Source organism: Gallinula chloropus (assembly GCF_964237585.1).
Source record: "Gallinula chloropus genome assembly, chromosome: 16".
Lineage (NCBI taxonomy): Eukaryota > Metazoa > Chordata > Aves > Gruiformes > Rallidae > Gallinula > Gallinula chloropus.
The window spans coordinates 13,595,603-13,609,555 of record NC_140101.1 but is presented as its reverse complement, the minus strand read 5'-3'; the positions used below and the strand labels follow the sequence as shown (position 1 = coordinate 13,609,555).

At 48.6% G+C, this 13,953-nt stretch overlaps 1 protein-coding gene across 1 annotated transcript in view; it reads left to right on the top strand.

Moving 5' to 3' along the window:
- TOX2 (TOX high mobility group box family member 2) overlaps positions 1-13,953 on the top strand; it is a gene marked incomplete at its 5' end in the record, with an annotated part of 150,074 nt that overhangs the window by 78,410 nt on the left and 57,711 nt on the right. The window contains one exon of the mRNA XM_084271592.1: positions 7,991-8,236. Within this exon, the coding sequence (XP_084127718.1) occupies positions 7,991-8,236 (246 nt within the window). The remainder of the gene's footprint in view (positions 1-7,990; positions 8,237-13,953) is intronic.

Here is a 13,953-nt window from a genome sequence, read left to right as displayed (position 1 = left end):
ATGGTAACTGTAACCTTTTCTTGAACCAGAGATTTTCCTGAACAAGAGCCCTCTGGGATCTGTATGGGCTTTCCTGGATACATTTTTAATAAACACAATAATTTGACTGCAAGGCCATTACCTATCTCCTGTTTGTTCTATGGGATAGTCATTTTCATGCCTGCAAAAAACCACTAACTCATAGGGCAATCAAAGGAAGAATGACAACCAGGGCAAAAATCGTGTGTGTTGTGATAAACCAGTCCATCTTCAGCATCATGCCCTGTGGCTTTATGCATTGCCTGTAAATAATGGCCTCAAAAAGATATTAAATCTTTAGGAAAAAATCAAGCCTAATTGTAACTATATTTTTGTTTTCCATTTTGGTTTATGTACAGTATGTGACTTTTGCAGAGACATTTTTATTCCAGGAAAATGACAGGCCAACAAGAAGCCATAATTGCACTGATTTTTAGAAGTGCCTGCATTACTACAGATCTGATGTACTGCAAGACATGAATCAGAAAAATTCTATTAAAAAATCTCTTGAATGGCTGACACAGGAGTATTATCCATGATGATTAATTTGACTTGGTCATTATGAACACAGACAAGTCTGACAAAATTGCATTTCATTCCCCACTGAATTCATAAAATCACTATACACATAATAAGAAGTTATAGTTCTCTGCTATCCACTATTCTTGACAGGATTCCAGTTCTGGATAAGATACTGATTAAAAAAAAAAAAGGGGGGGGGGGAGAAAAAGTGTGGGGAGAGAGTGGATTGGGAGCCTTTTTAAAAGCCCACAATAGGGCTGATTTCTTTTGCTATAAATTGTTCATAGAACTCCATTATTTTTAGCTTTTTTTTTTTTTTTTTTTTCTGGTGAGGTGGTGATGCAGGTCAGCTGCAGCTTGGACTGTCAGCTCTTTATTTACATGGAGAGGGATGCTGCAGGAGTGTGCACAGATGAAGGTCCCATGGTGACCCCCGGGATGCCCTGTTGGGCCCTACCTGAGGGTGTGGGGTAGGGACTGTCACCTCTGCTACTGCTGTTCAGCCACAGCCACCAGTGTGCCTTACCCAGGATGAATCCTTGGGACTGAGGGAGCTGGGCTTGTTCAGCCTGGAGAAGAGAAGGCTGTGAGGGGACCTCATTGCAGCCTTCCCATCCCTGAAGGGAGCAGAGAAACAGGAGGGGAATCAGCTTTTTGAAAGGGTAGATAATGGCAGGACAAGAGGGATGGAGTGAAGCTGAAGGAGGGAAGGTTTAGATGGGATATTAGGGGGAAGTTCTTTACAGAGAGAGTGGTGAAGAGCTGGAATGGGCTGCCCAGAGAGGGGTTGGGTGCCCCATCCCTGGAGGTGTTCAAGGCCAGGTTGGATGGGGCCCTGGGCAGCCTTGTGTAGCTCCAGGCCTGGAGGTTGGTGTCCCTGCCTGTGGCAGAGGGTTTGGAACTCTGTGATCCTTGGGTTCTATGACTGTCCCTCACACAGGTAATTATCAGTGACTGGTGGGTCGTTCTTCATTTACAACCCACCAAACAAAACAAGGAACTCTTCTTTGATGAGAGAGCAGCAGAACTGGCTGCCTTCCTCCCAAAACTTCTATCTTGGTGAGTGAGCTGAGATTTTCTGATCCCTCTGAATATACTGAGCTGGGTCCCTTCACAGTCTGTGTCCTGCTGAGCACCACATCACAGCCATCCCTTCACTGCTGTAGCAACTGGCAAGGAGGCCAAAGGTTATTAGGGATAGGATGAACGTTTAGGACCCTGGTATCTCCCTCCTGTATGGGTTTACTGTAGAAAATAGACCATTTTTGCACTATCAAAATTGGTTGAGACCATCTGGCAGGCGTGGCTTTTGGAGGACCCGTGGCTGTGTTAGTGTTACTACATGGGATGTGTGTCATGATGGGACACGGTCAACTCCTGTAGAGTTAGATGGCAAACATCCAGCTTGGTTTGAAGGCGAAGCCGTGCTGTAGCACTGCGGATGAGCTGGAGGTTGGCTTTCTGCTGTGTGCTGTCGTAGCTTACTGAATCTGCATCAGAGCACTGCCTGCGTGAGGAGGAGATGGTGAGGGATGGGGAACGTGGAGGTGTGCAGTTCTCTTTGGGTGAACCAGTGTTGGTTTGGGATTTAAAATCCCTCTGCTAGTGGTATGGAGGAAGAGCACAGAGGTAGGCAGAGCCCAGCCTTCCCAGAGGTTGCCTGCTGCTCTGCTGTGCTCCCAACCTCCCCGGCACGGCTGCCTGGTACTGAAGATTGTGCAGACGCTTCCAATGCACATTGATGTTCATGCAAGAACTCATCTTTTTTCCCCTTTTCAACCACATTCCCATAGTCAAAAACCTGAGCATGTGAAAATTAATGTAAAAGGGGCTGGGAACACTTCAAAGACAATTTGTAGATTGTATGTGACTGACTTAATAAATACTTCTTCACAGTATTTATCCAACTCTACCCAAGTAATTCATTGGCCCTGCTATTCACACGCTGGATCTCCGTGTGCGAAGATGAGACAAATCAATTTCCATTCCTAAGACCCAGAGCTGCTGACGCGGAAAATCAGCGCTACTTCACTTCTTGGCACGGGGCTTTGGGAATCACAGGTGTGAGCGCACCCCCCCGGCATCCCCATCCCCCAGGAGAAGGGGTGCTGAAGGGTTTGCACCCCTGCCCACAGCCGCCCGTGTCACCCCGCAGCGAGCACCAAGCCGTTTCCCTCGCTGGCCCCAGAGCATTGCTCTGGAGTTTGCAATGTCCAAGTGACTTCCACCTTCTCCTGCCACCTGAGCTAATGTTTCTGCCCCTGTGGCTTCAGTGCTCCTCTTTCATCCATGCAGGCTTCCTGGCATTTCTGCCTGACTGCTTCTGCATTGGGATGCATCGCTCCTGAGCTTGGAGGAGGTGATCCTTAAATACTAACCAGCTTTCTTGGGACCCTCTTCCCTCCTGGGCTTTGTCCCATGGTATTCTACTGAGCACATCCCTGAAGAGACCAAAGTCTCGAGGTCAAAACTGGGGAAGTGTCTGTATGAAAAAGCGATGTGCTTGTCTGGCTCCTGACCTGACTGGATGCATCATCCAGCTTTGGTACAATTGAGATGTCCCACAAACTACCTGGCTGCTTTTTCTGCAGCCAATTTCCCAGGTTGTGCTGGTAGATGTCATGGTGCTGGTGGAAGAGGAGTGCTGTCCCTGGGGACACAGCCCTTGGCTCCAGGTCCTGCTGCTGTCCCCATGTCCAGGTAGGCTCAGGTGAGAAGGTGGGATGGTGTGGGCACTCCATAATTTCTGTGTCCTCCCTGCGCTTTACACACATCAGGAGCTGAAGATGCAGCCTGTGGTCGTACCTCAGCCTCAGAAACAGCAATGTTCTCCTCACTTTGCGAACTCTGCCAGGCTGGTTTTGGTTTGCTTAGACCCATCTAATCTCTGAAGTGTCTAGAGGGTCACGTTCCTACACCAGTAAGCTCTTGTGGTAGCTGCAGGAAAAAACTAGTTGGTAGATGAGGGTTGGTACAAAGTCCATGGTGTTTTGTGTCATCTGGATGATTAGGACAGGATGGACCGTGCCAGCGTGTGTATTTCCTTATACCTTACCAAGAGTAAATGTTCTCTCTTAGGCTCATATTTACTGTTGAATGTTATTTGACAGGGCAAATATTTACCCACAATAATGCTGCAAATCTCTATCGTTCTCACTGTGAATAATGCTGCTCTGAATCAATGCTCAGCTGCAGCTACTGGGGCCTTGTGGAGTCACACAGAGCTCGACTCGGGAGAACTGGGGTCACTGGACATTGGATGTACTGTGAGGCGAACGTTTTCCAAGGTCCTTGGTCAAGTCATGTCCTCTGTGATGCATACCAGTGCCCAGGGGAGATGTGGTGCTGGCCAGCTGTGCAGGGGTTTGTGAAGGACAGCACTTCCTTCCCCTTCCAAGAGGGAAAAAGCAACAGAAACCTAAGGGCTTAGTTTGTAGATGTGCTCAACACTTTTTGTAGCTCTTTCCTGAGTCACTTCCGTGGTGAATTCATAGTGTCTTTTAAATCGTGGTCGTGGTGAGGGCTTTGGCTGCATCACAGCTGGTCCCCTGGGAGCTGCCCTGCATTAAGAGGTCTGGACATCCCATGGTCTCAGATCGGCTGGATGTGTGGAGCCACCTGGCCCCTGCACAAGGGTGGGTGGATGGGTCCGGAACTCTTGTGTGTCCTCCCTCTCCATCCTCAAGTAGCTGTGCTGCCCTGGTTGGCCAGGGCCATCTTCTGCATCACTCTCTCTTCTCAATTGCTCGCTCTGCTCCCAGGGACCTGCTCCTGCCAGCTCCTTAATCTTCCAGCCCCACCACTTCCCTGTCCTTCCTCTCGGTCTTCTGCTGCACAAGCTGTTGTGTCCTTCCCCACCAGCCTCATGTTCCTGGGGCTTGGGATGTCTCCTTATCCAGCTCTCTTTCCCTCTCCTGAAAAGCATCAAGGAATATGGGAAACCCAGGAGATCTCAGCATATAGTTCCCATGGCAGAGGGCCATGTTGAGGTGTCTCCAACCAGTAATGTAGAAATCACCTCTTGGTCCTCTACTCAACCTGGGTGGGAACCAGAGTCTTTCTCCCCATGACAGATCACTTTATATTTGCCTATGCCTAAGGCATGGATCTAGGGTGCTGAGGCCCAGTGAAGCTTGATGAAAGGGTGATGGAGAAGCTAGCGGGGTGACCTGAGCACAGGGAGATGGATGCATCTCTTCATGTCCCCACACTACCTCTCCTTGACCCATCTGTCCCTGAGTCAAGAGGTGGAGGGGGAACGGGGACCCCTCTTCAAACTTGGATTTCAGGAAGGAAAAACTGTTTTTCAATAAGATTTTGCTGCTGTTGAAGGTTGATTGTACCTGCTGCGATGCCATCCTGTGACATCACTGCGCCAGCATGGGACATAGCCCAGGTGCCGTGCTTGGGGCAGGTTGGTCCATGCCTGGTGCTGGCCCTGCAGCTCACACACCCTGGTGCCAGGGCACAGAGATGCCCAGGGGTCTGTGGGCAAGGAGGGGTCAGAGTAGAGGTACTGTCCCCTCTCGAGAGGGCTTGGCTCTGTCCCACTGCAGGCAGAAGCAGCACCCGTCTGCCCTGTGGTGAGAGCCAAGGGAGGGTTTGCAAGAAGAGACTTGTTGTTTCAGCTGACTTCAGTGTTTTAATTTGAGGAGGAATAATGTGTAATCACAACCACTGTCATCTGCTTGACAATGGAAAACTCTAGATCTTCCTTGGTGTTTTGTGTCCTGTAATGGGCAGCAGCCCTTTATCAGCGCGAGCTTCTCCGCACTCGCGTGTGGAGCCCCGGTGGGATGAGTGTGTTCAGACCAGCTCGCTAATCTAATTTGTAATGTATCCTTATAACATATAATTGGATGTTTAATTTAATTCAAATTAACATAAGAATAGAAAATATAATCTGCAGCATAGCCTGTGCAGTGGTACAAAGGGGTGTTGGGCATCCCTGGTTTGAGGGGATGGGTTTGGTGCACGTGATGTGAGACCACCCTTTGCGGTGATGGAGAAGTCACCTCAGACGTGTCAACAGGCACAGTGTGTGACAATAAATCACCCCCCTTTCCCACCCTTCTGAGTGTCTATCTGTCTCATCTCCCTTATCTTTCTAGTGATCTATTTAAAACATATATAGAATAAATGCAGCTCGCTCTGGAAAATTGTTGGTGGCGACAGGGTGTAAAAGCTGTCAGGCGCCGAGTCTGATTATGTTGATTGGATATTGTCTAATCTGATTTTGATTGTGTACAGCTTTGATTGTGATTTTGATATGTCTGCACAATAGTGTAGCTATTCGGAAAGCTTTGTGATTGAAACAGGTCTTGGTTCTTTTTCCTTTTTCTTTTTTTTTTTTTTTCCCCTGGCTGAATAGAGCTGAGGCAGAAACGTGCTGGGGGTGGGGGGTGGGGGATAAGCAGGGTGATGGGGCTTTCGTGTTCCTTACAAAACCACCTCAAAGCCCTTCGGAGCGCTTCTCCGCAGCGACACAAGGAACTTGTAGTTTTGAAGCGAGCTTTAGGAAACTTTGAGTGGGTTTTACATAATTTAGTTAAGCACAGCAAAGCCACTCGCTTATATACCTGATACCAAAAGAAAGCAGCTGGAGGAACAAGTTTGCTGTGCAATGATTTATTTAAATCCTTCTCCATAAAGCATGGAGTGAAATCCTCTTAAATAACTGGGAAAGAATCGGTGTACCTCCAAGTGCGTAGCCCGAACGGAAACCTCACTACTAGACGTATTAAATGGGATCTGTCTGTCTGCTGCTGTGTACATCCTCGCAGCCCCCTGCCTTCCTGGCATAATACTGCTGCTAGGCAGAAGGTTGCTGGAAAAAATAGCTGGGCTTGAATTTCCCCTGAACAATGAGTCGGTACAGTGCTGTCTCAGCCCAGGTTCCGTCTTGGATTTCTTGCATCCTCGTATTTCCCCACAGGCAGCGGGAATCTCAGGCTGAAGGGTCGGGTGGGATGCACAGTATCTGCTCTTTTCTTTGTCTCTTCTTGCAAGGGAAGGTGAAGGGGTTGGGGGGAGGTGGTGGTCCAGCCTAGCAGAGTATGAGACACTTCCAGCCCTGGTGAGGTCTGACACCCTGTGGGACGTGTCTCTCCCCAACAGTGCCGGAGCGTTCCCTCTGGGAACCTATGCACAGGCACCTCCTGCTCCCTGCAGCCTCTCTCAGTGACTTCTGTATTCCAGTTAAATGTGACTTTGTATTTTGTTTTATTAAGGCTTTTCTCCCTGTGGTCTGGGGTGATGAGGCGCGGGAATCTGAGTGTGAGCTCTGGGGCAATGGATTAATAAAGCCTACGGTGCTTAACTGTTTTGCACACATCTGGGGTTTTGCTCTAAAATCAAGTATTAAGTCAAAATCCAACCATGAAACTAGGTGATCTGAGAAATTTAGCTTAAAATCCGTGTGTATAATAGTATAGCTAATCAGAATTTCATATGCTATAGTAATATGTGAAACAGTAGATGTTTGGGCTGAGCCTCCTCTGCCGGAGACTCATTCGATTCTGCTTTGATAATTAATAATTTGGGGTAGATTCACACTTATGTTGTGAAGCAAGTATGTCTTGGTCTGAAGTGAAAACGATCGCGCTGGTGCTATGACATGTTCTCTCTCCATTTCAATCGGGATGTGTAGAAGTAACCAAGCCACAAGAAGAGCATGGGAAGCACAAGGCGTACCGACAGCACTGCGTGTCCAGGGTCTCCTCAGGGGAGCTTTGGTGGGGAGCTGAGGCAGTGCTTGTCCAAATGCAGTTTGGATGAAGATATAAGGACAGACAAATCTCCGTGTGTGGCAGAGTCATGCAGCCTTTCTTTAAAGGATTGATGGAACATGTGATGGCTGTGTTTCCAAATCTCTCTCCCTGATCGTAGCTTCTTTGCTGGAGATTGTGAGGAATCAATGGGAATTTTGTTCCCAAGCACTAGTTACTTCTACAGAGTTAATTCTCTTTAAGACTCTTCAAAATCCAAAGTGTAGATGCTGTAAGAGCTGAGCTGGGTGCCCAGAAAGAGACTTGGCTTTTAAAAATGCAGCAGTTGGTTGAGAACCAGCCATGCCCTTTCCTGGCTGCAGGCTCTGCAAGCATGACTTGCTGGCTGTGGTCTGGGCATGGAGGTTTCTACCAGGGTATTGGTGAGCTCCAGATGTGCTGGAGGGATGCAGCGTGCGAGAGGGGCACAGTGCAGATGCCCCAAAGCAGATCTGAGGGCTGTGAGGACCTGCGGTGTCCCTGATGGGCAGTGCAGTGCCACCAACCTCGCTACCCGGTTCCTATGTAGTTGTGACCTGCTGGCGTCCAGGATGGAGAATTTTTTATTGCAACAAAACTGTTTCCCCTGGAATCTGCATTTGTATTGCTTGCACAAACCCTGGCTTTCCTTTGCTGGAGCAACAAGTCAGTGACACATGGCAAATGTCTTTTTCGTGTTTTAGACGTATAACGGTCAGAATGAGAATAACGAAGACTATGAGATCCCTCCCATAACACCTCCTAATCTCCCCGACCCTTCCCTCCTGCACTTGGTGGACCACGAAACTGGATATCACTCCCTGTGCCACAGCCTCCCTCCGAACAGCCTGATCCCAGCGTACCCCTACCAGAACATGGACCTGCCAGCCATCATGGTCTCCAACATGTTGAGTCAGGACGGGCATCTTCTCTCCAGCCAGCTACCCACGGTCAGTGCCTTTCCCTTCTTGCTGTCTTTTGTTAATGCTGCTCTGTGTGTCGATGAGTTAACTGAGCGTGGAAGGGTGTTAGTGATGAGATGCTTGCACTGGGGGTTTGGGAGGAGCTGGTGATGCACTGCTACTGCCCTGGTCAGAGTGCAGTGGCAGATGCTGCAGTCACCTGTATGGCCATGCTCATGGTGGCAATTTGTGTGTTTCCAGTTTGGTGTCTTCCTGAGCCTTGTTAACTCTGAAGAGTTGGGGAAGGTGGTTTTCCTCTGGGGACATCATAATGTCCTCGCTGAACTGAGCAAAGCACGTGTTCCCCAACCCCGTGGGAAGGTGACCAGCCAAAGCCCCTAGATCATAGTCCCTACCCCCTACATCCCTTCTCCTGCTGGGAAAAGCCCCCAGCCCATCACCCTGTGTTCTACTGCCAGGGTGGCCCGGTGGCATCAGCAGGAGGAGCACGGATGCTCCCAGAGGGAAGAGCTGTCCTATTGAATGCAATGGGAACAGGATCCCTCTTGCACTCGCAAACTCAAATTGCCTCTTGGCTCACACGGTGCAAGGGGATACCTTGTGAAGTTTCAAATGACTCTCCTGTAGGGATAAATAAGGTGGGGATAATGAAACAAAGTGCAGCTTTGGGAAGAAACTTCAGGGCTAATTAGACCTTATGACGCTTCTGCATCAGCAGAGCCGAGGAAAGGTTGTGACTTGATTTTGACAGTGATATTGCACTAATGCTGTTGCCATTTAATAATATTTTCCTCTTTAGCAGATTTAGCCCCATGGATAGTTTTTTACATTGTTTCTCTCTAAGATCATTGATTTTCATGGATGCCGTTGGAAAGCATCAATATCAAACAGAGTTAATTTTACCTAAATAGCATGCCTGCCAGCCTGCCGCTGCGCTAGCCGGAGAGCGCTTGGTGTTGATTGCTTGAATAGATAGCAGTCTGAAAGGTAGTGATATTTAAATATTTAAATGGGATATTATCTTTTAGCCTAGGAAAATCCCAAGGCTTTCTGAAGTCCTGATGCGTCTCCAAGTTTCATTGTTACCTTGTTTGAGAAAAATACCATGTTCTGCCCATCAATATTGAACACAGGCGTGTTTCTATGAAATTAAATATTGCTTAGGCCTCCGTGTTAGCTTTTAGGTTCTTGGGTGATTAAAACATTCATTTCTGAGACAAAAAGAGTCAATTCCAGCAGAAATATTTTTCCCTGGTTTAATTTAAAGCACGGCCCCTTTGCCTGACCCCTATTTTCATAACACGATAATTTTATCCTGTGTTGATTGTCTCATTTTTGAGAGGTGATATTGCACTTATAAATCACTTTCTAAAATACCTAAAGAAACAAGAATAGTGGGATTTATTAAGCAGCTTCTGTACGTCTGAAATAATTTATTTTGGAGTAGTCCTTGGGAAATGTTCTCTTTCTTACTTTATGGTAGTGTTTTACAAATGCAGCATCGTGACAATAAATCAGGACTGAGCTGGAGAAGATAAGAAAGGGGCTTAGTGGGCTGTAAACGTAGAATAGAGAGATTAAGATTTGTTTGCCCCTTACCATGAAAATAAAAAATCCAGTGAACCCTGAATTTCCCAGCCGATGGTGAATTGAAACTGTTCCGTTTTGAGCGGAAAGCCTTGGAGCTGTAGTACATCTTCAGAGAGCCCAGCAGCAAAGGAAGTAGACCAGGGAGTGAACTGGGTTGCAATTTCAGGTCACAATTAAATCCTGCTGTACCCTCGTGTCAGAGCCTTTTTGCCATGCTGGCCAACTTCCCCCTGCAAGGCAGCACCTCCTGGCATCCAACAAACCAGTTGGATGCCCCAGTGGAGTCTCTGCTTGCTCCGGTACCAGCCCACGATGGCAGTATCGGTCCTGTAGTGCACACAGAACTCTTGTTGCATTAATGGGAGCAGCACATGCATGTGAGAACATGATGAAATCCAGGAGATGAAGCAGAATTTTAAGCTCCTGTGGTTCATACCTCCTGCCCACATGCCCACGGGGTGGTGGCCCCGTGAAGCCGGCCGTGCGTCAGGCTTCGCTGCGTCACCGTGCAGGAGGAGCGACGTGCTACAACCCTACCCAAAAGTCAACCGCCTTCGGGGGGGTGTGTTGGCAACAGGAAGCCTCCAGATCAGGAAAGGGGCTTGTTTGCTAACATTTCCAAAAAGAGGGGATGTCTTGCTGCACGGGTACTGGTGGGATGCCAGTCTGGGAGCGAGCCTTGCCTGAGCGCTGCGGAGGAGGCGTGGAGAGAATTTGTCTTTGTTCCAGGACCAACGCTGCTCATGCAAATGCTGGAGCATCTCTCCTCGCTGCTGCTCTTTGCTGTAGTTTGTACTGGGTTTTGCATACACAGCTATTTCCTGCCTTGGCTGCCATGTCTTTTGGTTTGAACACAGTGACAAATGACAAACAATTCAAGGTAAAATGTTTAGACGTTGGTTAGGCTTTTCCTCTAAAATAAAAAAGTAGCTTGAGCCTTGGGATTTTTTTTTTTAAGGCATCCTCATGAAAAAAATCTCGAGCTGCTGGAAAAAATGTGAGCCTAGGACTTGCTGAGAGCTGAGGGACTGGTACTTCCCTCTACAGCTCAGAACTGAGTAAGGGAAATGCAGGTGCAGGTTGCTGTCCCCTTCAGTGTGTGTCTTACCCAGGGATGTCCCAGCATTATCCTTAAATTGAATTAAGCCTCCCAGTGCCTCCACAGGGGAGGAGGCTGCTGCTCCCATTATGCAGATGAATACCAAGGCAGAGCAGATTTAAATCAGTGCAAAATTCCCATGGCAGGATGAGAGTTGGAGAGTGAAGGGGGATTTTCTGTGTGCCAGACCCTGCTCCTGGCTCCAGCCCATCCCTGGAGTGTCAGGAGCTGGATCCCCTCATTTGAGCCAAGGAGCTGTGCCCTAATGGGGAAGAACCAAAGCCACCTCTACATTTCCTTATCCCTTCAGCATCCTCAGTCAGAGCACCCTCCACACCACCAGCCTCTGCGCACCTCGCTCAGCCCCATGGACCAGATCAGCATTTCCATAACATGGTTCTTCACCACCATTTCTGTCGCTTATTCCTTTTATATTATTTTTTCCTGTTAGTTTTTAGAAGCTAAGGGAGTTTTCAGACACTGACGATAGAATGCTGGGAGCTGGAGAGGAGAGAAGCAGGGATGGGTGGACAAGAGCGGGCAAAGAGATGGCAGAAGATGTGACATTAGGAAGGGTGATGGAGCCAGGTGCAGGGAGGCTGGGGAGGTGGTAGGGCTGGCTCGTGTTAATTTTTGTGTTGGTGACAAGAAACAAGCAGAAAATTCCTAATACATGGTTTGTTTTTGGTTTTTTTCCTACTGTCTTCTCTTTTCTATGGGAAAAGAGGAAGGAAGGAGGGAAAGAGGAGGAATGGCAGGAGGGAAAGAGAACAGGAGCTGTGATTTTCATGGAGAAATAGGAATATTTAGGGAAAAAAAAACAGAGGAGAAAAGATGTTTACCTTGGAAAGAGAATGACTGCCCATTGCGAGCATCCCAGCAGTGTTACAGTGTGGACAAGCAGGTGGGGGTCTGCAGGGAGACCTGCTGGGCTGGGGGCACACTGGGTCTGGGACCTGGGGGCTAGGAAGAGAGCAGGGGAGGGGGCTGAGAATGAGAAACATGCATTCGCCGGTGTGGTGGGGTGCCCGCTGGGTTAAGGAGCTGCTGTGAATAAATGAGATTTCAGAAGGGATTTGGCAGAACATATTTGACAGAAACAAAGGGTGATCAAGGTCAGAGCCCAAGAATCTCCAATGCAGTGCAAACATATTTCCATAAATATGAGATAGCAGCAGAGGGGGCTGGGGACACCTCTGCTCATCAGATGGGACAGTGCCCAGTGCCCGGGTGTGCTGCGCTGGGCTGGGGGAGCTGGGAGCCTCTGGGCAGGGGGACAGCGCTGCCCAGAGACCCCTCCCAACCTCTTGGCACCCTTGAAACTTGGTACTCCTCCAAGCCCTGTTGAAGGACATTGCCATGATGGGACATGCTGGAAAATCAGCCTGTTGTCCTACAGCCACCCTGCTCCTTCCCCGCCCTTCCGTGGCCAGGTGGAATCGGGGCAGAGCCTTGTGGGGTTCTTTTGTGGGGGAAACCACTGTTTTGGACATGTGGAGGCTGTTATGTGCAAACATTGGCTTTGAAGGAGGTTTGTAGAGTTGGATTGGAGAGATTGGCAGCTGTTGTCATGTCTGCATCTTCCTGGTGCTTCTAACAGGGAGGGATCATTGTGCCTATTATAAAGGCACTAGTTTCCTTCAGCCCAGAGGGGTAAGTTTTGTTCTGCTCACAGCAAGCTGGAGCATCAGCTCGAGTGAGAAAAGGCCTCAGCCACAGCCAGAAAGTTCTTTGTTTCAGTTTGTTGAGTGCCAACAGATTAATTGAAAAATATGAAACATCTCCAGTGATTCACAGTGTAAAAACGTCAGATTTCCAGTTACCTGTGGGAGCTGTTTATGTAGAGGGGAGAGAGTGAAGGCTAAATGGGGGTGAATTGTAGTACCAAGGATGACTGAAGCCCAGAAGTTCCTGAAGGGCTGGTTGGTTGGCTTTGCAGGCTGAAGAGCTGCGTCCTGATGGCTTTGTGTGGAACCAAACAGTGAAACAACTCTGCACTAGCCACCAGCCTGTCTCCATGTAGGAGATGGAAAGGAATAGAATCACAGAACTGTTTTGGTTGGAAAAGACCTTTAAGATCATCAAGTCCAACCTCTAAACCATGGCCCTCAGCACCAAATCTATGCATCTTTTAAACCCCTCATTGGATGGTGATCCCACCGCTGCCCAGGGCAGCAGTGACTGACAACCCTTTTGGGGAAGAAGTCTTTCCTCATACTCAATCTAAACCTCCCCTAGAACAACTTGAGACTGTTGCCTCACATCCTGTCATTTGTTACTTGGGAAAAGAGGCCAATCCCACCTGGCTACACCCTCCTTCCAGGTAGTTGTAGGGAGCGATCTGGTCTCCCCTCAGCCTCCTTTTCTCTAGACTCAATAGCAGAAGAGTAGCCCTTTCCCAGGGATGCGATGTGTATGCCCAGGCTGGGTGGTGGCTATGCCACCAAGGAGAAATATCCTCTCTGGTGCCCACCAGAAGACCTTGAGCAAGGTCTTCCCAGAGGTAGGTTGTAAGACCAGCTGCCTGGCCAGCTCTCTTGGCTTTGCATGTCTCTCCCCAGCTCCTATCCTTCCCAATACTGCTGCTCCCCATCAAACACAGCAAATTTCTTACTTACAACCTGACCTGGAGGCAGTGGGAAGTGCATCAGTTTCCCCTGGACAGCCCAGGAAGGCGGTTGGGGTGCTTGGTGGTAGGCAGCACAGTTGGACGTGGCTGTTCAGAGTTGATGAGCATTGAAAGTTTTCCAGTAGCAGATATAAGAAAGAAACCAGTTAGATGTTGACACAAAAGCCAAGTGGGAATGCCAGTTGTTTACCTAAACTGGAGATACACCACCCCAGCAAGCAGCACAACTTACGCCTTGTTGGTAAATACTTCCAACAGCTAAATACTTCAACAATTACAAACCATCACCTGTTAAAATCAGCTATTTAAAGTAATCTGTGTATCCCAGTGGTGCACATGCAGCAGTGCCCTTTAGAGCAAGCTCACAGTCATCAGAAGAGCCTTAATAAATAACCACACAAGCGGGAGCAGTGGCAGGGCAGTGCT